At 39.6% G+C, this 23,272-nt stretch overlaps 5 protein-coding genes across 5 annotated transcripts; all 5 read right to left on the bottom strand.

Annotated features, from left to right (window-relative positions):
* Nucleotides 1-5,324: 5,324 nt before the first annotated feature.
* On the bottom strand, nucleotides 5,325-6,607 carry LOC141012656 (apolipoprotein C-I-like). The gene is made up of 4 exons (XM_073486183.1): nucleotides 6,517-6,607; nucleotides 6,076-6,143; nucleotides 5,804-5,939; nucleotides 5,325-5,726 (listed from the first exon to the last, which is right to left on the bottom strand). The coding sequence occupies exons 2-4, from the start codon at nucleotides 6,128-6,130 to the stop codon at nucleotides 5,666-5,668; spliced, it is 252 nt and encodes an 83-aa protein (XP_073342284.1). The 5' UTR covers nucleotides 6,131-6,143; nucleotides 6,517-6,607; the 3' UTR covers nucleotides 5,325-5,665.
* An 893-nt stretch (nucleotides 6,608-7,500) lies between these two features.
* On the bottom strand, nucleotides 7,501-8,743 carry LOC141012655 (apolipoprotein C-I-like). The gene is made up of 4 exons (XM_073486182.1): nucleotides 8,634-8,743; nucleotides 8,259-8,326; nucleotides 7,963-8,098; nucleotides 7,501-7,887 (listed from the first exon to the last, which is right to left on the bottom strand). The coding sequence occupies exons 1-4, from the start codon at nucleotides 8,726-8,728 to the stop codon at nucleotides 7,833-7,835; spliced, it is 354 nt and encodes a 117-aa protein (XP_073342283.1). The 5' UTR covers nucleotides 8,729-8,743; the 3' UTR covers nucleotides 7,501-7,832.
* A 1,045-nt stretch (nucleotides 8,744-9,788) lies between these two features.
* LOC141012652 (apolipoprotein C-I-like) lies at nucleotides 9,789-11,287 on the bottom strand. The gene is made up of 4 exons (XM_073486180.1): nucleotides 11,211-11,287; nucleotides 10,564-10,631; nucleotides 10,268-10,403; nucleotides 9,789-10,190 (listed from the first exon to the last, which is right to left on the bottom strand). Exons 2-4 carry the CDS (start codon nucleotides 10,616-10,618, stop codon nucleotides 10,130-10,132), a joined length of 252 nt encoding a protein of 83 aa, XP_073342281.1. The 5' UTR covers nucleotides 10,619-10,631; nucleotides 11,211-11,287; the 3' UTR covers nucleotides 9,789-10,129.
* Nucleotides 11,288-16,491: 5,204 nt separating this feature from the next.
* Nucleotides 16,492-17,787, bottom strand: LOC141012651 (apolipoprotein Eb-like). Its single transcript, XM_073486179.1, has 3 exons — nucleotides 17,683-17,787; nucleotides 17,410-17,581; nucleotides 16,492-17,249 (listed from the first exon to the last, which is right to left on the bottom strand). Exons 1-3 carry the CDS (start codon nucleotides 17,723-17,725, stop codon nucleotides 16,991-16,993), a joined length of 474 nt encoding a protein of 157 aa, XP_073342280.1. The 5' UTR covers nucleotides 17,726-17,787; the 3' UTR covers nucleotides 16,492-16,990.
* A 585-nt stretch (nucleotides 17,788-18,372) lies between these two features.
* LOC141012650 (uncharacterized) lies at nucleotides 18,373-20,524 on the bottom strand. Its single transcript, XM_073486177.1, has 5 exons — nucleotides 20,502-20,524; nucleotides 20,208-20,274; nucleotides 19,949-20,102; nucleotides 19,506-19,793; nucleotides 18,373-19,405 (listed from the first exon to the last, which is right to left on the bottom strand). The coding sequence occupies exons 2-5, from the start codon at nucleotides 20,248-20,250 to the stop codon at nucleotides 19,060-19,062; spliced, it is 831 nt and encodes a 276-aa protein (XP_073342278.1). The 5' UTR covers nucleotides 20,251-20,274; nucleotides 20,502-20,524; the 3' UTR covers nucleotides 18,373-19,059.
* Nucleotides 20,525-23,272: the final 2,748 nt, after the last annotated feature.

Here is a 23,272-nt window from a genome sequence, read left to right as displayed (position 1 = left end):
CAGCGATAAGTGGTTAGAATTATTAAAATGTCATGTGGGAAGAATATGAATTTATTGGCACATCAGATGGGTTAGTTTGCGTTCAGTGGCATATAGTTATCAATAGTCGTCTGGATCTTCTCGTACACAGAGCTTGTGACATTCGAGGCCCATTCAGTATAGCTGTTGGTCACTGGTTGGATATGGTCCTCATAGTAAGCACCAACAAAGCCCAGCACTGCATCCCCTAAACCCTGGACTTTAGCTTTGGTTTCCCTGTGAGATGCGAAAGCACACATAAAACATGCAAACGTGCACACACACAATATTTTAGCAATTCTGATAACTGGCAATCATTAACAGACAACTTAATGACGATGAGCAGAAAATACCAGGCTTTCTCCGTCAGCCTCTGCAGTATTCCTGGAGTTTCAGAGAGTACTGGTGCCGGTGTCTGGGCCAAAAGTGGGCCACATGCTGCAGAGGAGGATGTTTGTCAGACAAGAAGAGTAAAAACAGAACTGGAAGCAGATTTAGATTTAGATTTAGGGCATTTAGCAGACGCTTTTGTCCAAAGCGACTTACAATAAGTACTTAGAAATGGAGGAACTGAGACTGAAGATGTAGAACTATTCTTTTTAAAGACGTACCTTGCATCAGTAGGATGAGACCGAGAACAAGCTCTTTCACATGCATCTGCCACAACCACAGAGGAGAGAAACACCATCAGCAGTTTATGTGTCATAATGTTTGTTTTTGTAATGTTAAAAATCATCGATCAGGCGATGTAATTAAACTACCACTTAAGGTATTCTCAGCACGTTATGTTACAGAATCCTGTCTGCTCAGAAACCCTGTCCCCTTTTAGCTATAAAATCACAATATCAAAAAAAATCACTAATTTCAAAACAATATTTGACCACAAGTTCATTAACATCACAACAAACACAGGCAAAGCAGTGACAGAGGGTGTTTTTTACCTTTTCCTCTGTCTCTGGTCAACAGAAGTTGAATGAAACAAGTGTTATTGAGCCATTTTATTTGTATTGGGTGACCGCAACAGCTTTGTACATTGATCTAGATCGGGTGATCATTCAACGTGTTCCTCTTTTTTTTTTTTTTGTTTTATTGACAAAACTGTGAGAGATAGCAAAACAACAAGACAAACAAACAAAGTAAGGGTCTACTTTCTGTCTTACTGCATCTTATACAGTTTTGTAGCACTGCAATGATGAGTTGATTAACTGATTTGTCAATAGATTGTCAATTTCAGTCAGTCTTAGAGCAGGTAACAGCTTTTTGAATGTAAAGATTTGCTGCTTTTTTGCCATTTATGATAGCAAATAAAGAGTCTTTGGGTTTTGGACTATTGTTATTTTTGAAATTTAAATACATCACTTTGGATTCTGGGAAATTGTGATGGGCAATTTTCACAGTATTATTTAGATCTAATAGACAAAAAAATAAATAAATGGATTCGTTGTGAAAATGTTCAGCAGATTAATTGATTAAATGAAAAATAACTGTTATTTGCATATGACACTCTCACAAATAGGAAAAAACTTAGACATGGACACGACACACAGAGAAAGTGCACAGATAAATGTACTAAGAAGTTTTCTTTAAACTTTTTGAACTTTAAAAAAAATATACTGAATTCTGACACTTTTTTCTCAGAATTTTGAAGAAAAAAGTGTCAGAATTGAGGGGAGAAAAAAAGAGTCAGAAGTCAAAATGGCCCTAATCTTCTTATGTACTTAGGTGTGATTAGTTTTTCTTTCCCCTGTTAAATGGGTTAGGGTTAGCTGGATTGCAATGTTAATGTTGGTGACCAAGTTAAGACACATTGTGCTTCAAATCTGCAGAACCTGAACTCTTGATATCTTTTCAAGATCAACATTAGCTGAGTTCAGTAACTGTCCAAGCGCCCTTTGGATCAGATATCTCAACCCATTTAGCGGGGGCTGATATGTATACAGGCTAGTCAAAGTCTCTGTTCTGGCAACAGAGATATGGGTTTCAGTAAAGACCGGAGGCGGCTGCAAGAAAGATAAACATTTTCAGCCCAGCAAAGCATTTCTGTGGGCAGAGTCCACCACAAAATCAATTTAATCTTGTGAGTGCTCAGGCTCTGAAGCATGTTTCTGAATGGGAACAGCTCAACACAGATGTTGAAATGAGAGTTCATAGCGACGTCGCGCTTTCAAACCTCATCTCACAGCTGTCTAAACAGACGGGATCAAGATCTGTCCTCGTTTCTCAATGCTGTGTCAAATTTTAAACATCTGTACTGTGATGCAGAGTTAAAGATGTGTGTGTTAGTGTGTGTGTGTGTGTGTGTGTGTGTGTGTGTGTGTGTGTGTGTGTGTGTGTGTGTGCACGTGTGTGTCTGACAGGACTGCAGCCTCCAACTGTGCATCATAAAAGTTAGATTCATTTGACATTGAATTAATACGAATCAATGATAGGCAGAATATATCATTTATTTTAAATTCATGTATTTTGTGTGCTAAGAAGACAAGAGTGTGAAAGGTTAACAGGTTGCACAGTGGTGGAAAGTAACTGTGTATGTAACTAAGTACATTTACTCAAGTACTGTACTTCGGTATGTGTTTCCATTGTATGCTACTTTATACCTCATCTCCACCACTTCTCAGAGGTACATATTGTTCTTTGTGCTCCACTACATTTGTCAGACAGCTTTAGTTACTAGCTACTTTTCAGATTAAACAGTTTTACACCCCTTCTATCTACTGAAAACCAAATCTCTCCAAGTTTGATGATTGTAAAATTAGATTTTTTCTGAGAAACTGAAGAAATAAGGATTCCTTTAAGGGTTGAGAAACCCATGAAGAGTTTTGTGGTCCTCACAGGACAACTACAAACATACTGTATGATGATCTTGTGGAATATGATGCATTGCTGTGGATTAAACCACATAATGTAGTTAAAATGAGCTCAACCATAAACATCCACCGCAGTAAAATGCAACGTTCACATTAACGCAGCAGTAATATTAATCCACAAACATCAGATATGATAGTAAAAGACTGGCAGGGGACATGTTATTTCACAATGAGTACTTTTAAGTATATTTTAGAATACTTCTAGTAGAGTATTTTCACAGCGTGGCATTAGTATTTTTACTTAAAGCAACATTATGTAACATTTTTACCTTAAATAACAGCTTCAGAATCATTTTGATTGTTCAGTGTCTTGTAACAGGGTGAATGGTGTCTCTATCACTTGTTTCTGCACTATGTAACTTCAGTGAGAGGGTTGGATCACAGTGTTACATACATTTTTATTTATGTTTTAATGAGTTTGTTTGTAGTTAGCACCTACACTACGTCTGACAAACTCATACAGACCTGGGATTTGTATGTATGACATTGGTGTTACACTCAGGAACTGTGGGGGGTGCCAGATAACACAAAATGCCAATTTTCTACATAATGTTGCTTTAACATCTTTGATTTTCTAGGGTCGAGTTGCTTTTAGTTTAGGCAAATCAGGAGGTAGATACGTTTCTTAAAGGAAAAGTTCACCCACAAATGAAGATTCATTCTATCCACTCACCCCCATGTTGATGGAAAGTCAGGTGAAGTGTTGTGGTCCACAAAACATTCCTGGAGCTTCACAGCGTCGTAGCTTTCGTCAAACAACTAAATTAAATGGGGGCTTGTTTTAAAACTTAAAAGAACAATCCAAAAAAAAAAGTCTCTGCACTGAGATCCAAAACCTGAAAGATGTTATTTGCACCTACTTCAGACAGGGTGTCGCTAACGCTTTTAGCTCAGCAGCTTCAGTGGAGATTTTGGGTTAAAAAAAAAAGTGCAACTAACGTCTTTTCAAATCCATTTGGGATCTCAGGGCTTCTGGCGACTTAGATTAAGCCAGATGAGCAACATATTTAGTTTTTTTTAGGAGAGTGCTGCAACACTGTTTTACTGTGAAGCTCCAGAAATGTTTTATGGACTATGAAACTTCCATCAACATGGGGCTCAGTAGATGTAAATCTTCATTTTTGAAGATTTTCCTTTTCCTTCATGAAACGTCGACACTTCAACTGTTGGATTTGGAGGAAAATCTACTTCCTGATGCCGCCAAAGTAAAAAGAAATCAAAGATTTCACCTTCAACTTCACCCTACTTTTCATCAACATGTGGTCGATTAGATAATTACTGAATTTTGATATTGGGGTGAATTTAATGCCTTCTCTAATTTGTTTAAAGGGTTTAAAGGATGTGCTTAATAACTAATGAAGAAGAAGGTGCTTACTCAACATCTTAAACAAATGGAAGTGAAAGTGATTAGTTTAAGATACGCACCGTGTGACCTCTGTGCACCAGCCTCTGACCTCTGTCACTCTGTTCTCTTCACAGAAACAGATCTCCCTGAACTGGGACAACTGGTGGATTATTAACCCAGCATAAACAGTGACTTTAGCCCGGGAGTTGTGAAATCCCAGAAAATCAGCCATGTTGGCACTTGCCCTTTGGTACCAGTTATTAACACAAATAAACGATCAGATAATAACCCTTCAGCTGCTGCAGGCTATTGATACTGAGCTGAGTATAAACTAATTATTTGGTCAAAGTACTTTAAATTAGTTTGGTTGCAGTTGGATGTTTAATAAACTGATAAAGCAAACTTGTGTTGTCATACTATTTTATTTAATGTGTCAAAAAATACATCAGCAGAACTTAAAGGCACCTTCACCTTTCACATCCATTCACAGCTTTGGTTAGCTTCTACGAGACAGTAGATTTAATATCTCCCTCTCTTCTAGATTTCTTTTAAATAGAAGAAAAATCTCACAAACATCATTTCATGATTAGGTTTTTAGTGCGATGAAACATAGATACACCTGGGTTTAATATAACACTGATGAGGAGACTTGAATAAACCGCAAGCCTGGAAGTTGTGTTTACTGATCTTTGTTTATTTTTGTACCTCATCTGGTGGCTCAGGTTTTTAAACGTTTTGTTTTAAACTCTGAATTTATATTGAATTTTTTAAGATTCATGTCTTGCAGGACTTCTTTCTTTTTCTGTTCTCTTATTGTGTTGATTGTGATCGTTATGCACCAAAATACCGAGGGAAATTCTTTGTATGTGACAATGAACATGATTCTGATCCTGATTGCTCGAAATGTGTCTTGTAAATATGTAAATAATTTATGGAAATAGGTGTTTAATAAAATAATCTCAACCCATCAGTTGTTTGTTTGTTTTTCTTGCTTATTATCCATTTTAACAGAATTTCAGAACTCAATTATAGATTTAGAAACAGTGAGGAAGGAAGTGAATCGCAGTGTTTTATACAACATATGGAGGCCATACTGTCATTGACCAGAACTGTTTATTTGTTGATATCAAACATCTTTAACAGACTCTTCCATTTCAATTCAGTACACTAAGACATTGTTATTTCCTTTACATTGAGAAATACTGATGCTAACACAGCGTTTATATAAAAAACATTTTTATTTTTTGATGTCTTTAATGCACAGATTACACTCTGATTATATGTACATAAAAACATCTCTACGGAGAGGTGATGGATCCATTTTGTCTGGTCAGCAGAGCAATGTGTCATGTGAAGTATCAGCGTCCTATCAGGAGGATGAGGAGGTCAGAGGTGGAGGTGGAGGTGGAGGTGGTGGAGGACAGGGTGTGCATGTCTACTGGGAGTTGTCCTGGAACATGGTCTTTAGCTTCTCAATTTGCTCTGAAAACCAGTTCCTGAGGAGAAGAGGTGTGTTAGATATATTCAAGGTGTGTGTGTGATTATCTGTGATTGCACTATAAATTGTATATACCTTGAGGTGACTGCAAACTCGCTGTTGTTGATGTTCTCAAAGGCAGTCTTGGCCTTCTCAGCCAGGTCTTGGCCCACCTGAGTCACTCGCTCGCCAAACTCTGTAAACTTCTGCTCGATGGTTTCCTCCTGAGCCTCTGCAGGTGAGAGCAACGGACACAGAAAGTTACACAACAGGGAAGAAGAAGAAGAAGAAGAAGAAGAAGAAGAAGAAGAAGAAGAAGAAGAAAAAGAAAGGTAGCTTTGAGGGCGTCACTCACACACGACACCTACCTGTGTATGCGACAAAGGCCAGCATCAGCACGGCAACTGCAAGGAACAGTCTCATCTTGGCTTTGACTCTGCAGAATAAATAAAGATAGGTGGTAGTTTAGTTTCACGACATGGTTCAAAGAGCATTAAATGTTGTTTTGGGCTTTAAAAATGGTGCCTGTGTACGTCAGCATCAATGTGGCTGGACAGCTCCCTTTACCTGCAGTCCACTCAAACAGCTCAAAAACTTCATTTCAAAACATTTTGTATATTTTTAAACATGTTTTTTTTTCTGGTGCTCTTTTTTCAAACTTCTACATTTTCTTTTCATGTGTGTCACACATTAAAAGAAACATTTTAGAACTTAGAAAATGGAGCACCAGAAGAAAAACATTCCTCACTTGCCCCTCAGGGCTTCTGTAGTTGATAAAAAAAAGACTACTAATGAAATGTAAAACGTACCTGTTTTCCGTCTGACAGGAGAAAAATTAATTTAGTGTTATGGAGGTCCGATGTGTGTTCCTCTTTATAAACACCAGCAGACTTTAAGTCAACATGTTCACGTGGTGACCTTGCTGGTGTCACTGCCCCCTTTATTCACCAACAGCAGCACCGACCTGATTGCATTAAAAGATACTGATTGTGATAAAGAAGCCACTGATGCAAACAGCCTCCCTCATGAAGAAATGCTGTGTGTTACGTGCCTGATTGCATTGTGCTGCAGGAGTGTGTGTGATAATACTGCAGCATGCTGATGAGGTGACTCTAGGTAAAAGTATCTGATTATCATTCAAACATATTTACTGAGAGGAGAGTGTGGAAGGCTCAGTTTAGCATCAGAAATGTGTTTTAAAATAAAGACCAGATGTTTAACAGATCTGAGCCTGGTGATGATGTCAAGGGCAGTGGTGGAATGTAACTAAGTAGAAGTTTGAAGTACTTGTACGTTACTTGCGTATTTTATTTTCATGCTGCTCTCTACTTCACTAAATTCCAGGGAGAAACATTTTACTTTTATTTACACTAGTAAAAGTTTATGTCTAAAACAGTCATTTTAAGTGTTTTGATTGCATGTAAATTGTCCATTGAATTCAATTACATAGGTTCAATGTAAAGGGTCACATTTAAAGCAGAGTTTTTCTGTCATCTTGAATCAATGTGTAGGATTTAAAGGACTATCTATCTATCGATCTATCTATCTATCTATCTATCTATCTATCTATCTATCTATCTATCTATCTATCTATCTATAAGTTTACTTACCTGAGGAATTTCAAAAAAATATATATAGATTTGACATAACAGAAGAAATCTGACCCTTAAATAATCTCAACCCATCAGTTGTTTGTTTTTCTTGCTTATTATCCATTTAAACATGATTTTAGAACTCAATTATAGATTTAGAAACAGTGAGGAAGGAAATGAATCACAGTGTTTTATACAACATATGGACCAGAACTGTTTATTTATTGATATCAAACATCTTTAACAGACTCTTCCATTTCAATTCAGTACACTAAGACGTTGTTATTTCCTTTACATTGAGAAATACTGATGCTAACACAGCGTTTATATATAAAACATTTTTATTTTTTGATGTCTTTAATGCACAGATTACACTCTGATTATATTTACATAAAAACATCTCTACAGAGAGGTGATGGATCCATTTTGTCTGGTCAGCAGAGCAATGTGTCATGTGAAGTATCAGCGTCCTACCAGGAGGATGAGGAGGTCAGAGGTGGAGGTGGAGGTGGTGGAGGGCAGGTTGTGCATGTCTACTTGGAGCTGAACTGGCTCTTTAGCTTCTCAATGTGCTCTGAAAACCAGTTCCTGAGGAGAAGAGGTGTGTTAGAAACATTCAGGGTGTAAGTGTGATCATATGAATGCACTTTTGTGCGCGCTTACTTTGTATTGGTCACGGCCTCGCTGTTGCTGATGCTGTCAAAGGCAGTCCTGGCCTTCTCAGCCAGGTCTTGGCCCACCTGAGACACTCGCTCGCCAAACTGTGTGAACTTCTGCTCGATGCTTTCCTCCTGAGCCTCTGCAGGTGAGAGCAATGGACACAGAAAGTTACACAACATGGAAGAAGAAGAAGAAGAAGAAGAAGAAGAAGAAGAAGAAGAAGAAGAAGAAGAAGAAGAAGAAGAAGAAGAAGAAACAAAAAGGTAGCTTTGAGGGCGTCTCTCACACACGACACCTACCTGTGTATGCGACGAAGGCCAGCATCAGCACGGCAACTGCAAGGAACAGTCTCATCTTGGCTTTGACTCTGCAGAATAAATAAAGATAGGTGGTAGTTTAGTTTCATTAAATGGTTCAAAGAGCATTAAATGTTGTTTTTGGCTTTAAAAATGGTGCCTGTGTACGCCAGCATCAACGTGACTGGACAGCACCCTTTACCTGCAGTCCACTCAAACAGCTCAAAAACTTCATTTCAAACCATTTTGTATATTTTTAAACATGTTTTTTTTAGAACTTAGAAAATGGAGCACCAGAAGAAAAACATTCCTCACTTGCCCCTCAGAGCTTCTGTAGTTATTAATAAAAAAAACCCACTAATGAAATGTAAAACGTACCTGTTTTCCGTCTGACAGGAGAAAAATAAATTGAGTGTTATGGAGCTCCGATGTGTGTTCCTCTTTATAAAGACCAGCAGACTTTGAGTCAACATGTACACGTGGTGACCTTGCTGGTGTCACTGCCCCCTTTATTCACCAGTAGCAGCACTGACCTGATTGCATTAAAAGATATTGATTGTGATAAAGAAGCCACTGATGCAAACAGCCTCCCTCATGAAGAAATGCTGTGTGTTACGTGCCTGATTGCATTGTGCTGCAGGAGTGTGTGTGATAATACTGCAGCATGCTGATGAGGTGACTCTAGGTAAAAGTATCTGATTATCATTCAAACATATTTACTGAGAGGAGAGTGTGGAAGGCTCAGTTTAGTATCAGAAATGTGTTTAAAAATAAAGGCCAGATGTTTAACAGATCTGAGCCTGGTGATGATGTCAAGGGCAGTGGTGGAATGTAACTAAGCAGAAGTTTGAAGTACTTGTACGTTACATTTTACTTTTATTTACACTAGTAAAAGTTATTTTAAGTGTTTTGATTACATGTAAATTGTCCATTGAATTCCATTACATAGGTTCAATGTAAAGGGTCACATTTAAAGCAGAGTTTTTCTGTCATCTTGAATTAACAAGTAGGAATTAAAGGACTTAGATGTGTGATTTATTACAGGAAACAGAGTACCCAATTAAAAATATGTAAATATGCAGATAGGGAGGGGTGAGTGGGTGCTGGAGAATACATACTTAAATGATTATAGCACATATAATTAATTATGGGAGTAGTACATGTTTATAGAAGACAAAAGAAATCAATACATAAGTTATAATGCATAAGATAATTGGTTGATAAATTAAATTATATTAAGCAGGACATATTTGATTATAAAATGATATATGTTTATATATTTGTGTATAGATATAGTTTTTCAGATGTATTTATTTATGTATTCATAAGTTATCTATCTAAAAGTTTACTTACCTGAGGAATTTCAAAAATATATATATCTTTATTTGACAAAACAGAAGAAATCCGACCCTTAAATAATCTCAACCCGTCAGTTGTTTGTTTTTCTTGCTCATTATCCATTTAAACATGATTTTAGAAACAGTGAGGAAGGAAGTGAATTGCAGTGTTTTATAAAACATATGGAGGCCATACTGTCATTGACCAGAACTGTTCATTTATTGATATCAAACATCGTTAACAGACTCTTCCATTTCAATTCAGTACACTAAGACGTTGTTATTTCCTTTACATTGAGAAATACTGATGCTAACACAGCGTTTATATAAAAAACATTTTTATTTTTTGATGTCTTTAATGCACAGATTACACTCTGATTACATGTACATAAAAACATCTCTACGGAGAGGTGATGGATCCATTTTGTCTGGTCAGCAGAGTGATGTGTCATGTGATGTATCAGCATCCTATCAGGAGGATGAGGAGGTCAGAGGTGGAGGTGGAGGTGGAGGTGGTGGAGGACAGGTTGTGCATGTCTACTGGGAGTTGTCCTGGAACCTGTTCTTTAGCTTTTCAAGCCTCTCCGCAAACCAGTTCCTGAGGAGAAAATGTGTGTTAGATATATTCAAGGTGTGTGTGTGATTATCTGTGATTGCGCTATAAATTGTATATACCTTGAGGTGACTGCAAACTCGCTGTTGTTGATGTTCTCGAAGGCAGTCTTGGCCTTCTCAGCCAGGTCTTGGCCCACCGCAGACATTTGCTCGCCAAACTTTGTGAACTTCTGCTCGATGCTTTCCTCCTGAGCCTCTGCAGGTGAGAGCAACAGACATAGGAAGTTATACAACACAGAAGGAGGAGAAGAAGAAGAAGAAGAAGAAGAAGAAGAAGAAGAAGAAGAAGAAGAAGAAGAAGAAGAAGAAGAAGAAGAAAGGTAGCTTTGAGGGCGTCACTCACACACGACACCTACCTGTGTATGCGACGAAAGCCAGCATCAGCACGGCAACTGCAAGGAACAGTCTCATCTTGGCTTTGACTCTGCAGAATAAATAAAGATAGGTGGTAGTTTAGTTTCACAACATGGTTCAAAGAGCATTAAATGTTGTTTTTGGCTTTAAAAATGGCGCCCGTGTACATCAGCACCACCGTGACTGGACAGCTCCCTTTACCTCCAGTCAACTCAAATAGCTCAAAAACTTAATTTCAAACCATTTTGTATATTTTTTAAACACGTTCACTACTTTTAACAAGCAGATACCAATATGAAAACAATAGTCACCTCAGCTTATTGCAACATTTGTGGATAAATACATCACTTGAGGATATTTTGTTATTTAGCTCTCAATTTCATTCGCAGTGCACCAAAGTTAATTACAGAAGCCCTGAAGGGCAAATGTCAAAAACTTTTTTTCATGTATGTAACAAAGTGAAAAAAAAAAAAAAAATTTTCATGTGTGAAACAGAGCGAAACTTTTCTTTTTCAGGAGAAAAAACTTTTTTTCACTCTGTTACACACATGAAAAAGTAAAGAATGTAAATGAAAAAAAACATTCCTCACTTGCCCCTCAGGGCTTCCGTAGTTAATAAAAAAAACTGCGAATTAAATGTGAAACGTACCTGTTTTCCGTCTGAAAGGAGAAAAAAAATCAAGTGTGTTGGAGCTCCGATGTGTGGTCCTCTTTATAAGCCTGCTCGGTGTCTAGGAGGGTGATGCAGACCAGCAGACTTTAAGTCAACATGTACACGTGGTGACCTTGCTGGTGTCACTGCCCCCTTTATTCACCAGCAGCAGCACCGACCTGATTGCATTAAAAGACACTGATTGTGATAAAGAAGCCACCTATAGAAACAGCCTCCCTCATGAAGAAATGCTGTGTGTTACGTGCCTGATTGCATTATGCTGCAGGAGTGTGTGTGATAATACTGCAGCATGCTGATGAGGTGAATGTGGAAAAAAGTCATCATCTGACTCTGTGTGAAGTATCTGATTATTGTTCAGATATTTACTAAGAGGAGAGTGTGGAAGGCTCATTTTAGTATTGGAAAAGTGTTCCCATAAAATAAATATAAATCAGATATTTATGCACTGAATATACAGATACAGCTGAAGAAATTAGTCAATGAACTAATTATTTTTAAGTCATTTGTCACGCAAAAGAAATGTCATGTATCCAGATTGTGTCAGGATTTGCTGCTTTTCCTTTTAATTATTTAAGGCATTTCTCGCTGTTTTCAGTTCATTTTTACAAACCTAAGAGTCAATTGATTTATCAAAAAAAAAACAATTAACCATCAGATTAATCTATAATGATCATAAGTTGCAGTCCTGAACAAAATAGTTTATAAAAAAAGAGCTTCAACTAAAACCAATTACAACAGTAAAATCCTGCTGTCATATAAATGCAGGAGTTATAATGATCTAATTACATGATATATGTTAGTATTACAGTCATATGGGCCATTGAGAGGATCAGAGTTTATCCTTTAGCAACAGCGATGTCAGTTAAGTTCAGATAAGGTGGGATGTAATGTAACAGGAACAGAGTTCAGCACTGATAGCTGAATAGACCTGAGATACATGGAAGCTCCTTTGGACCTGAAGTGTTGGCCGAGCACAAACCCTGTGTCCAACAGCCTTACAGTTATTGAGGATTAGTATCAAGATTTTAAGATCAAGTAACTGGACTGATACAGGGTCACATCTGACTGTTCTGGTTTGTGAGCGTGATGCAGATTCTTCACATCAAGCAGATCTCCTGAAAAATAACATTATTTTTTTCCCCCCTACAATTCAATACTGATATTTATAAAGTGTTTTGACTTATTATTATCTTATTATTAACTTATTAACTTATTTTTAAATTATCTTCTTCTTTACTTGAATTAAAGTAGCAAAGACAAACTATAAATGTTTCAATACAAATAAAATCCTGCATTTAAAGTTTTTATTAAAAAAAACAAAATTAGACCTTGACTGATATATCGGTGGGCCGATATTATTGGCTGATATTGGCTTATCACAGATATGTAGGTATCAGCAATATGGGCCGAGTACATAATGTAGAAAAAGTTTACTCTCCCAGTGCACTGATGTCATTTTATACAATAAGGTTGATTCATAATCTTTGAAAACAAAAGTTTTTATCCAGAATGACCAGTGTCTGTGTTATTGTATTATTCAATCACCATGATTGATGAATCAACATGAAAACAGTACTTAAATATTGTACTCAGTCAAATTGGAGCTAATTTCAACTGCTTTCCATAGTGCAGGGCAGTTTAAAGATAAAACAGTGCATTAAGATGATTGTATTTTTTGTATGTAGATATTAATTATAATAGTAACCAGTAACTATGGCTGTAGAATGGAGGAACACATACTGTAGTATCAAGTAGCATTAACTTGAAATACTAAAATAAAAGAAGCTTGAAAGTTTACTTAAGTTCAGTACTTGAGTAAATGTGCATGTACTTTCCACCATCGTCTCTTGGTTACATTTTCATAAAGTGTATTAATTAATTTTCTTAAACTTAATGCAGCCTTGTGTGTTTGATTTACAGGGCAGAAGTAACTGATGGCATGCACTCTCAAGCAGACTGCTATTCTGCAATTTCCTTTTCTGTTTTGGTGTATTTTTCCATGTAATTGCCTCATCCGATGTCCCCGTTATCCAGACCTTCCTTTTTTTCTTAACAGGGAAGTGAGTCAGACAAAGCCTTTAAAGTTAGCATGCAACAGAAAAACAGTACAGTCGGTTGAACTGCAGTAACCCCTCATTACAACTGTGACCTGAGTTAGAGCCAGGAAGTCTGTGTCTGACTGTTTGAAGGCTTCATCGCTGCTTAGCATATCTGTTTTCACACCGAGCAGTCTGCTGCAGAGGGCCAAATGCCCATTTGTTGCTGATGACTTGGCCTATAAGGTGCTACGGCCATGATGAATAGCCTACAATTGAGTTAAATGAGCCTTCGCATGCCTCAACACTCACACATTACCTCCGAAAGACTAAATCTCCATCTCTTTTGTCATGAAGTGGCCAGTGGGTTTATGTATGAGCTTGTGCTTGCGTGCATATAAGCTCCTCTTGAATGATTGTAGGAGGCATAGGGCGTGAAAGTGCATGCCTTGCGTGCTCCCAATTTGCAATAACAAGCTCACAAAAAAGCTGTTTTTGTGTTTGGCCAAGGGCTCCTGTGGTGACTGATGTTGTGTGCCAGCTCTGAGAGGATGGAGAGAGGAGAGGGGGGTTGCATTAGGAGGTAAAATCTCCACAGGGGTGTTTTTGGATGGGGTAACTAGCAGTCATATTCTTGCTAGCACCTGCTAGTGTGCAGGGACTTTTTTTGTTGCTGGGCAGTGCTCAGAGTGCAGACACCCTATAGGAGCAGACGGAGCAGAAGTGCTGAAGTGGCAGGATGCTTGTGGTTTTCCTGTTTTTACCATCCATGACTGTTCCTAATGAACAGTTTACTGTAGGAGTTTCACTTGTCGGTTAAAGGGGGAGGTTTCTAAATAAACACTGGTTCCTGACAGGAGTGATATCATAGGGGACCAACACCTAGTCATGTTGTTAGTCACTCTTTCACTTTACATGCAATGCCCTTTAACACAGATAGAATGAGTAAACATGTTTTGTTTTGACACAAGGAGGTTGATTTGTAGAAAAAAGAAAAGGCTTAAATGAACAAAAAAAGGTACAGTTATATGTATATTACTCTACATATATATATGTGCAGTTCAAAACCACACTGTTGTAAGACCATTGTTGTTCATTTCACCCTTATTTCTGATACAGCAGGGAAATGTGGGCACAAAGAGGGATATGACTTGCAACAAAGGTCTCTGCTCTGATTCATACCGTTATGGGTATGTATTGCACGTCAAACACCCCGAGGCGACCATGGCACCTTTATTCAAAATCACTGTTGACGGACAAATTCCCAGAAGAAAGAGCATTCAGTCATAATCTTCTCACCCTCCAGCCTACGGAAAGTTTCGTGAAGTTACGTGGTCCACAAAACATTTCCGGAGCTTCACAGAAAAAACATTTTGCAGCATTCTCCTAAACAACTGAAGTAGATGGGGACTCCTTAGAGGAAAAATTAGACGAAAATGGCTGCATAGAGCTCGTTCAACGTAATCCAACTCTCCAGAATACCTGAGATCTAAAGCTGAAATTATGTTTTTTACAACCCGAGCTTGTGCGCCCACTTCAGACAGGGTGCGCGCTAACACTTTTAGCTTAGCAGCTACAGTGAAGATTTCAGCTTAGAAAGTGTGTAACATCAGATCAGTTTGCGATCTTGGGGCTTCTGGAGACTTGAATTATGCCGGACGAGCTGTATGGAGCCATTTTATGATTTTCTTTGGGTTGTTATTCAACATTTGAAGTTTCAAGTCCCCATCTACTTCAGTTGTTTCGGAGAATGCTGCAACACTGTTTTGCTGTAAAGCTCCAGGAATGTTTTGTGGACTATGTAACTTCACCTGACTTTCCATCAGCATGAAGGTGACCAGATTATAACCAAATTTCCATTTTTAGGTGAATTTAACCTTTAAGGCATATCGCAGGCGTCAATCACATTACACAAATTCTTGAGTTGTCAGTTTATCTTACTCTTTTATCCTTCTAATCTGGAGCAGTGATTCACCTCCCTGATTCAAATGAATCCCTGCATATGTGCGTTCCGTTCTTTTAAACTCACGGACCTCTGTTTTTTTTTTATGAGCCGAATGTAGTTTACTTTATCTGTCAAAAAAGAAAACACAGCTGCATCTTCGTGCAGCATGGATTCAAGTGGAGGGGTCAGAGGAGAGGAGAGGAGATGAACAAGGGACAAATGGTGTCCTCTACTGGCCTCTGCTCTGCACTTCAAAGGGAAAATCCTGCTGAGTTTAATAAGCATAACAATTTCAACTTCTTTTTTATTATTATTGGAAGAGTGAGCGATCTGAATTTAGGACAATCATGACCATCTTTTCACCCTCAGGCCGGCCCAGATGTGGAGCGAGCTGAAAATCCTAAATTTGGACTTTTATCCTTTGCATCTTGTGTTATTTAATCCACAATAATGAGGTTACTGTTTGTAAGACACACACTAAAAGTTTTCTGAAGATTTCTGGAGGGCTTACAGTGAAGAGACAAACAGGAAGCCTGCGGATGAAATGCAACAAATGGCCCCCCTTTATTTGCATGTGCGCACGCCGTCTACAAACATTATCTGTGCACGTATGAATGTTTCTTATCGGCATGTCTGAGCAAATCCATATTTACAGATGCGTGATACGTGAGCTGGGCCAAGATAAAGGTAGAAACGTTAGTGTCACCGCGGAAGAGAATTCAATCAGGGGCACAGCATGTTCCCAAATGCCTGCTGGGATCAGGAGAAAGGAATCTGGGAACACATCTTAACAAGTCTGGACTGGAAAAACGGTTGGCCACGGAGATTGTGAGGGATGGCGGTTGTGTGAGGAGAGCAAATGGAGAAAGGGAGAGGATTGGGGTGGAGTAAAGGTAGGCCGAGGGAGGGAGAGCAAATAATAACTTTAAGATGAATTACCTCCTGGTTGAGCAGTACTTTAACACCACAGTTCTGCAAAGAAGGAGAGGTGGGACACTGTGTTCATGTGTCAGGGGGGTGGTTGAAAAAGTGTCCGGAGGGGCAGATGTGCTCCGGATAAATTCCCCTTATGTAATTAGCCCCTGTAGCCTTATGCAAGAACAGGAGGGGTGTATTTTCAGGGTTGAGGCGGTAGGGGGCTTAATGAGACATTTCTCAAACTTAAAAAAAAAAGCCTTTAAGACTTCTTCTCATTCTTCGAGAGATTGTTTTAAATATTTTCAACTGCTATAGGGACAACAAGAAATGCAGACAATACAGAAGGGCACTTCAGTGGTTCAGTAGAAAAATTCAGTGCATTTATTGAAATGAAAGACACTTGTATTTGGTCCATTTAGATCTGGAATCCCAAGCAAAATGCAGGAAACTCAAGACATAAACTTGTTTGAGGGAGATAAGCAGCTAGAACATGTATTTCCAAGTAGAGAAGCAAAGCATGGCATGCTGCAAATAATTGTCTCCTGTTTGTGTATGTAAGGCTGTTATCTGCTGAGGTGCTTGTGTTCAGTGAGGTGAGTTGATGAGAGAAGAAAGGGCGACCGACGAACCTAAACAGATGTTTATCTGCTGATTGTTCGGCTAAAGACGCACCTCATCCTCCTTCCTTCATCTCATCAACCCGCTTACCCAGAACAGTGGAGCACCCAAATTAAGATATCATCTGTAACTCTTAACCCCCTTCCCCCTCTCTGCTAGGATATTCTGAAATCAAGGGTTTACACATTCCTGCTGCTACAAACATCAGACCAGCAACCATCTTAAACCCTTCAGAAACTTTAGGCAGTAGAGGACTCCTCGACCTCGTCCACGATGCTCTTGATCTTCTCACGGATCTTGGTAGCTAAGGAGGAGAGCAGCTCGAACAGCTCCTGGTTGGTGGCCTCCAGCTGGGTCCTGATTTCCTTAGCCTGGGTATCCAGCTGATGGCCTTGCATGTATTTCTTGATCACAAGCTCCAGGTCCTGAGTAAAGTCGCCAGGGGAGTTCCCATCGTAGGGCATCAGCTTGGTCTGGATGGTGTCAGAGATTAGAGCGCTGCAAGCAGAAAATATTAAGATTGTAAGCATAATACGAGGCTGAGAGTGTGACATTTAGAAAGCTGTAAGGTTTGGAGAGAAATTGTATATCTAGCAAAGAGATGTAGGAAAACAGAGGAGCAGCTGCTGTAATTATAGGTAAAGTTTGACTCACTTACTCTAGCTCCCTGCTGATCTGAGAGGCACACTGAGGACACACATTGAGCTTCTGCACAAGCCCATCAGCTTTTTGGTCAAGTTTAGAGAAGTACCCATGGGCCTGGTCCATGATTGCCATCCAGACCTCATGTGCGGTGTCTTCAGCCTGGGGCACAGCTCTGGCACTGGAGCCTGTTGAGGGCACATGTGGAAAGCTTGGATAAACATACAAACACTAATAAAAAAAAAAATTGTAATGGTGATAATGAATCCTGAATCAGCAGTGTGCTTACCAGTGATGACCGCCAGAGCAAGGATCAGAGCCACAGCCTTCATGATTGATAGACAGGCAGATAACACCTGTGAATGAAAGAGAGAAAGGTGAGCAAACAATGTAATGCGACAGTTTCTCAAGAGATTTTGCACGGGCCTTTCACTCGCCTGAGAGGATGAGCTCCCTGAACACTGACTGAGGGTTTTTATACTGTCCAACGGTGCTGCTGATGCTGGGATGAGCAACTGCTCGCACATGATGATGATTGTTCTGTTGATTGAGCAATCTGGCTGTTACTGTCACGAGGATATAACGGGATGAAAGTGTCAACATTCATGTTCCTCTGTTTTCATATTTTTCACATAACTTTCATGTGTCGCTGCAGAAAGTTGAAAATCACTGCAGAAGTTGCATTTTAAACCTGAGGGAGTCTTTGGGGTCGTCTACTTTAAATGCTTTATGTCAAAATACTCCATTATAAGTAAAGATTAAGCTACTATGAACTACTTTATATTCTCTTCAGTAGATTTAGATTAAAATGCATTATATTTTACAAGCTGATCACAGTTTATTTGTAAAAACATATTCAAAGTGCTATGAACACCAACAGCCTGCGAGGTCTCCACTTGTTGGCGTAACTGAAGCTCATCTTGAATAATAGATTACTCTTCAATGATTGATCAGAGGAAGAAACAGCAGAAACAGAACATCTTTTCTAGGTTCTTTATTCACTCAGCACTGTTCAGCACACTGTAGCCGCAGGAAGTGCATTTACAGCGAGCCGCATGGAGGGCGTATGACACGTGAAACACAAGGGACACTTTTTAGTCAGACTGAAGACTGCTTGTCGTTATTGCATTTTACATTCCACTTTTCTGTGTACAACAAGATATGCAGACAATACAGAAGGGCACTTTAGTGGTTCAGTAGAAAAATTCAGTGCATTTATTGAAATGAAAGACACTTGTGTTTGGTGTATTTCAGTCTGGAATCCAAACTCTGCAGTTATTATATTTACAACCAAACAAAATGCAGGAAAGTTGAGACCAAAAACTTGTTTGGGGGGGGTTGGGGGGCAGTGGATAGGCAGCTAGAACAGTTAATTCAAAGTATAAAAGCAAAGCATATTGCAAATAATTGTCTCCTGCTTGTGTATGAAAGGCTGTTATCGCTTGTGCTTGTGTTCGGTGAAGCGAGTTGATGAGAGAAGAAAGGGCGACTCTGCAGACGTTCTGTTCTCTTCATCTCATCAACCCCCTTACCCCAAACAGCAGAGCACCCAGATGAAGATATCCATAACCCTTAACTTTCCCCTTTCCCCTTTCTGCCGGGGTATTAAGAAATCAGTGGTTTGCACAAACATCTAAAACCCTTCAAAAACACTCAGTCTTTCTTTTTAGGCGATGGTGGCCTCCTTGACCTTGTCCACGATGCCCTCGACCTTCTCACGGATCTGGGTGGCGTAGGGGGTGAGCAGCTCGGTCAGCTCGTCGATCTTGCCCTCCAGGGAGGTGCGCAGCTCCTGGGCGGTGGCCTCCAGCTGGGTCTTGATTCCCTCAGCCTGGGTCTCAAGCTGCTGGCCCAAGCCCTCAGCCTGGCTCCTCAGCAGGGTGGAGATGTCGCTCAGCTTCTGGTTGGCGGTCTCACTGGCCTGCTGGACGTAGGGCTCAACCTGCTCCCTCGCGGCCTCAAGGTTCTGGGTGGTGCGGGACTGGAGCTCGCCAACGTAGGTGGCCACAGTGCTTGGGGTGGAGAAGAAAAAGACATTTAGGTTTCATACCAACAAAGGCTTTTTAAATAAGAGTTGAAGTGAATAAGTGTGAAAGCCTTTACTCCACTTACTTGCGGATCTCCTCGGTGTCCTTGTTCAGGCGCTTCTTCAGCTTGTGGGTGTAGGTGCTGATGCGGCCGCGAACGTCATCACTGTTCTGCTCCATCATGGTCTTGAGCTCACCGAGGTACTCAGTGCTGCGCTCCTTGGCGTCAAGCATGTCCTTCTGGAGTTTGTTGGCCAGAAGCTGCAGGTCCTGTGTGAGCTGGGCGGTGGAAGTCTCGGTGTAGGGCATCAGCTTGGTCTCGATGCTTTCTCTGTATGTACTCAGCTCGGCCATGGTGTCAGTGATCAGAGTGCTGCAAGGAGAAGATGTAAGGATTGTGAGCATAGTGCAGGGATGAGAGTGTGAAGTTGAGACACTGGAGATCATGAAAACAGAGGAGCAAGCACAGGAACGTGTCGGTAAGGTATGACAGGACTGATAAATGCCTCCTTAAAAAAAATCACTTACTCTAGCTCCCTTGTGAGCTGAGAGGACTTGATGTTCTCCACGACTCCATCGGCTTGCTGGTTCAGACTAGCGATGTACTGCCAGAAACGATCGACGGATTCCACCCAGGGGTCTGGGGTGGCATCAGCCTGGCGCACAACACGGGCATTGCAGCCTGTCGAGGGCAAATATAGGAAGATTGGATACATATACAAACCAAGAATGACATTTTGAAAACCAAATTGTAGGATATTTAATCCTAGACTAGCAATTTGCTTACCAGTGATGACCGCCAGAGCAAGGATCAGAGCTACAGCCTTCATGATTGATAGACAGACAGATTACACCTGTGAATGAAAGAGGAGAAAGGTGAGCAAACAATGTAATGCAACAGAATTTCCCAAGAGATTTTTCAGAAAACTACAGTTAAACCCAGGAATGGGTTGAGGAAATACACAGATGTGAATAAAACCATTTAACAGTCTATCACTATCAGCAGATAGCAGATCAAGTTGTTTGCAGAAAGTAGTCTCTATAAGACATGAGGCTCTCTGTGCGCGGCTCTTCTACTCACCTGAGAGGTTGAGCTTCCTCCGTGCTGCCTGGACGGTGACTGAGGGCTTTTATACAGTCAGGAGGAGGAGGGAGGAGGGAGGAGGAGGAGGAGGAGGGGGAGGAGGAGAGGGAGGAGGGGGAGTGGGTCCACGTGGTGGTGGTGATGATGATTGTGTCTCTGTGTCCGAAGTTCTCACAGGTTTGTTCTGTCGGTTGAGCAATTTGTCTGTGACGAGAATAAAACTGGGGGAAAGTTTCAACATCTGAAAATACAGAATGTCTCTGTTTTTGTAAATTTCACACAGTCGACTTAAAGGCTTCATGAACACTACTCGCTGCTAAAATACTCCAAAACAAGAAAGAGCTCCAGGAGATTTAAAAGCTTCTGTGAGCTTCTTTTTATACTGTTGGGATAGCATTAAATTATAACAGAGCTTCATATTTTAAGAAGCTGATGAGGGCTTGTGTGTAAAAACCTGTAAAGTAAAAAGTAACTCTGGCTGAAAAAATAGGTAATCAAGTACCCAGAAGTCATACTTAAGTCAAAAGTGAAGATGTAAAAATGTAAAAATCTGACTTACAAAGTCACTCATTCAAATAAGACCTGAGTAAAAGGTTTTAAGTATCTGATATTAAAGTTAATTAAGTAGCAAAAGTAATTTTCTTGTGTTAAATGTACTTAAGCGTAAGTGAAAGTAAATTATACACATACTTACGTGTGTGTTTACTGTGGGTCTCACTGTGTTGCCTATAAATTGATTAAATTACAGTGAATTGAAACGAGCTCCAAAACAAACTAAAAAATGGCTCTGATGCAGCATGTAATCTACAAAGTAACTTAAGTTAGCAAATGAACATAGTGGAGTTAAAAGTACAACATTTGCCTACAAAATGTGGCAGTGTGGAAGTATAAAGTAGCAGAAAATGGAGATACTCAAGTAAAGTACAAGCGCCTTGAATTGTACTTAAGTACGGTCACTGCATAGTTCCCTCTGAAATGTAGTTGAGTAGAGGTGTGTTAAAGTGCGTTTTAAAACAAAAAAATGGCTCCGTACAGCATGTAATCTAGCAAATTTTTTGGTAACTATAGTTACAGTCGCAAATAAACGTTGTGGAGTAGAAAGTACAATATTTGCCTCCAAAATGTAGCGGAGTGGAGGTATAAAGTAGCAGAAAATGTACCTCAAAACTGTATTTCAGCACAATACTTGAGTAAATGTACTTAGTTACATTCCATCACAGCATATTTCCCTCTGAAATGTAGTTGAGTAGATTTCTAAAGTAGAATAAAGATGAAAACACTTATTTAAACTATGATAACCTTTCATATGTACGTAAGTACAATATTAAAATAATGTACCTAGTTACAGCCCACCACTTCTTTTACCCCGCTACATCTTTGTTGTGAAATATTGTACGTTTATCTGAATGCTGAATTATTTGGCAGATTTAGATTTTGTATAGAACATGTTGAACTTACATATATAAAGTCATCTCAGCCATGTGCACCAATAATATAACTTAACTGTTTGTTGGTACTTTTAGCTGTATTTTTAGTTCTGTTTCTGTACTTTTCCTTCACTTTTAAAGTTGTGGTTTTGCCACTTTTTCCTTCTCCACCACTGATTTTTGCAGGTTTGGTGTTAATGATCACTACTTTGCAGGTTTTCCCCTCACCGGGTGTTCTGATCTGAATGTAATCCTCCTGGCACCAGGATGTAAATTGGCCTTTCACACATGCCTTCAGATCTGTGAGCGCTGGCTGACCATTGACACCTATTCACCCCCTACAGACACACAACCCCCTGCACATATGGCATCTTTGCATGACAACCCCACTCTAATGATTACAATGGTTAATGCAGCACATGTAACTTTTGCACCAGATTGCATTTGTTATGTTCTGTACTTGCTGTACTCTGTAGCATGAGTAGAGATATAAATTACCAGTGAAAAAAAAAAAAAAGGTGTCAGCACTACAACATGGGCATGTTCAGGCTTGGGGGACACTCAAGAACAGCAATGCCACTGCACAAAAGAAGGATTACTGGTAATAAAATACAGAGAAAACAAACTATTTTATTACCCTAAAAAATGTTCAGACACTGAACAGGAGAAACAAAATATACAAGAACTGAAAAAAAAACTGTTTTTACATTGTAGGTTTTCACAGAGGGCTGTTATTTCCAAGGAACTTCCAGGATTTTGACATTTTGGCACAGGAAAGGGAATGTTTGGTGCAAAAAGAAAGTGTTTACCTGAACTTATTGCGCAACCTACATTTGTTCAGTCAGTGTAAGAACATAACTGTCCCGACAGGACCTGTTATTTTTACAGTGAAGGTTTTAAAAAAGCCTATAGTTGCATTAGCAGCAGTCCAACACACACTTCCCTTTTCTTAGGAAAAGCTTCACCTCAAAAGCAAAAGTGATGACAAATCCAAACACTGAATTCAGCCCAAAACCCTGACTAAAAGCTAGAAGTGGACAAAACTGTGAATTTAACTATGAATGTGGGTGTTTTACCAGCATCAGTCAAGAGTGGCCAATATTAAAAGTAGGGAAAACATTGTGTAACTCCTTTGTCAGACTCTCCCAGTTTTGTTTTGTAAGAAGCACACCAGTGTCGGTTGTTCTAACAAGTTCATACTCGGACTCCGTCACTGTCCATGTGTAATGACCTTAGCCCTTTAGAGCTTGGCCACTTCGTTGTCAACCTAAGAGATTTCTCCATTTTGTCATCTTTTTCACAGAGATCCAACTTTACACAGGAACAAAGTTTAAATGGGCT

Source organism: Pagrus major, chromosome 17 (assembly GCF_040436345.1).
Source record: "Pagrus major chromosome 17, Pma_NU_1.0".
NCBI classification, from domain to species: domain Eukaryota; kingdom Metazoa; phylum Chordata; class Actinopteri; order Spariformes; family Sparidae; genus Pagrus; species Pagrus major.
The sequence above is the reverse complement of the archived record's forward strand: the minus strand, read 5'-3'. Positions and strand labels throughout refer to the sequence as shown.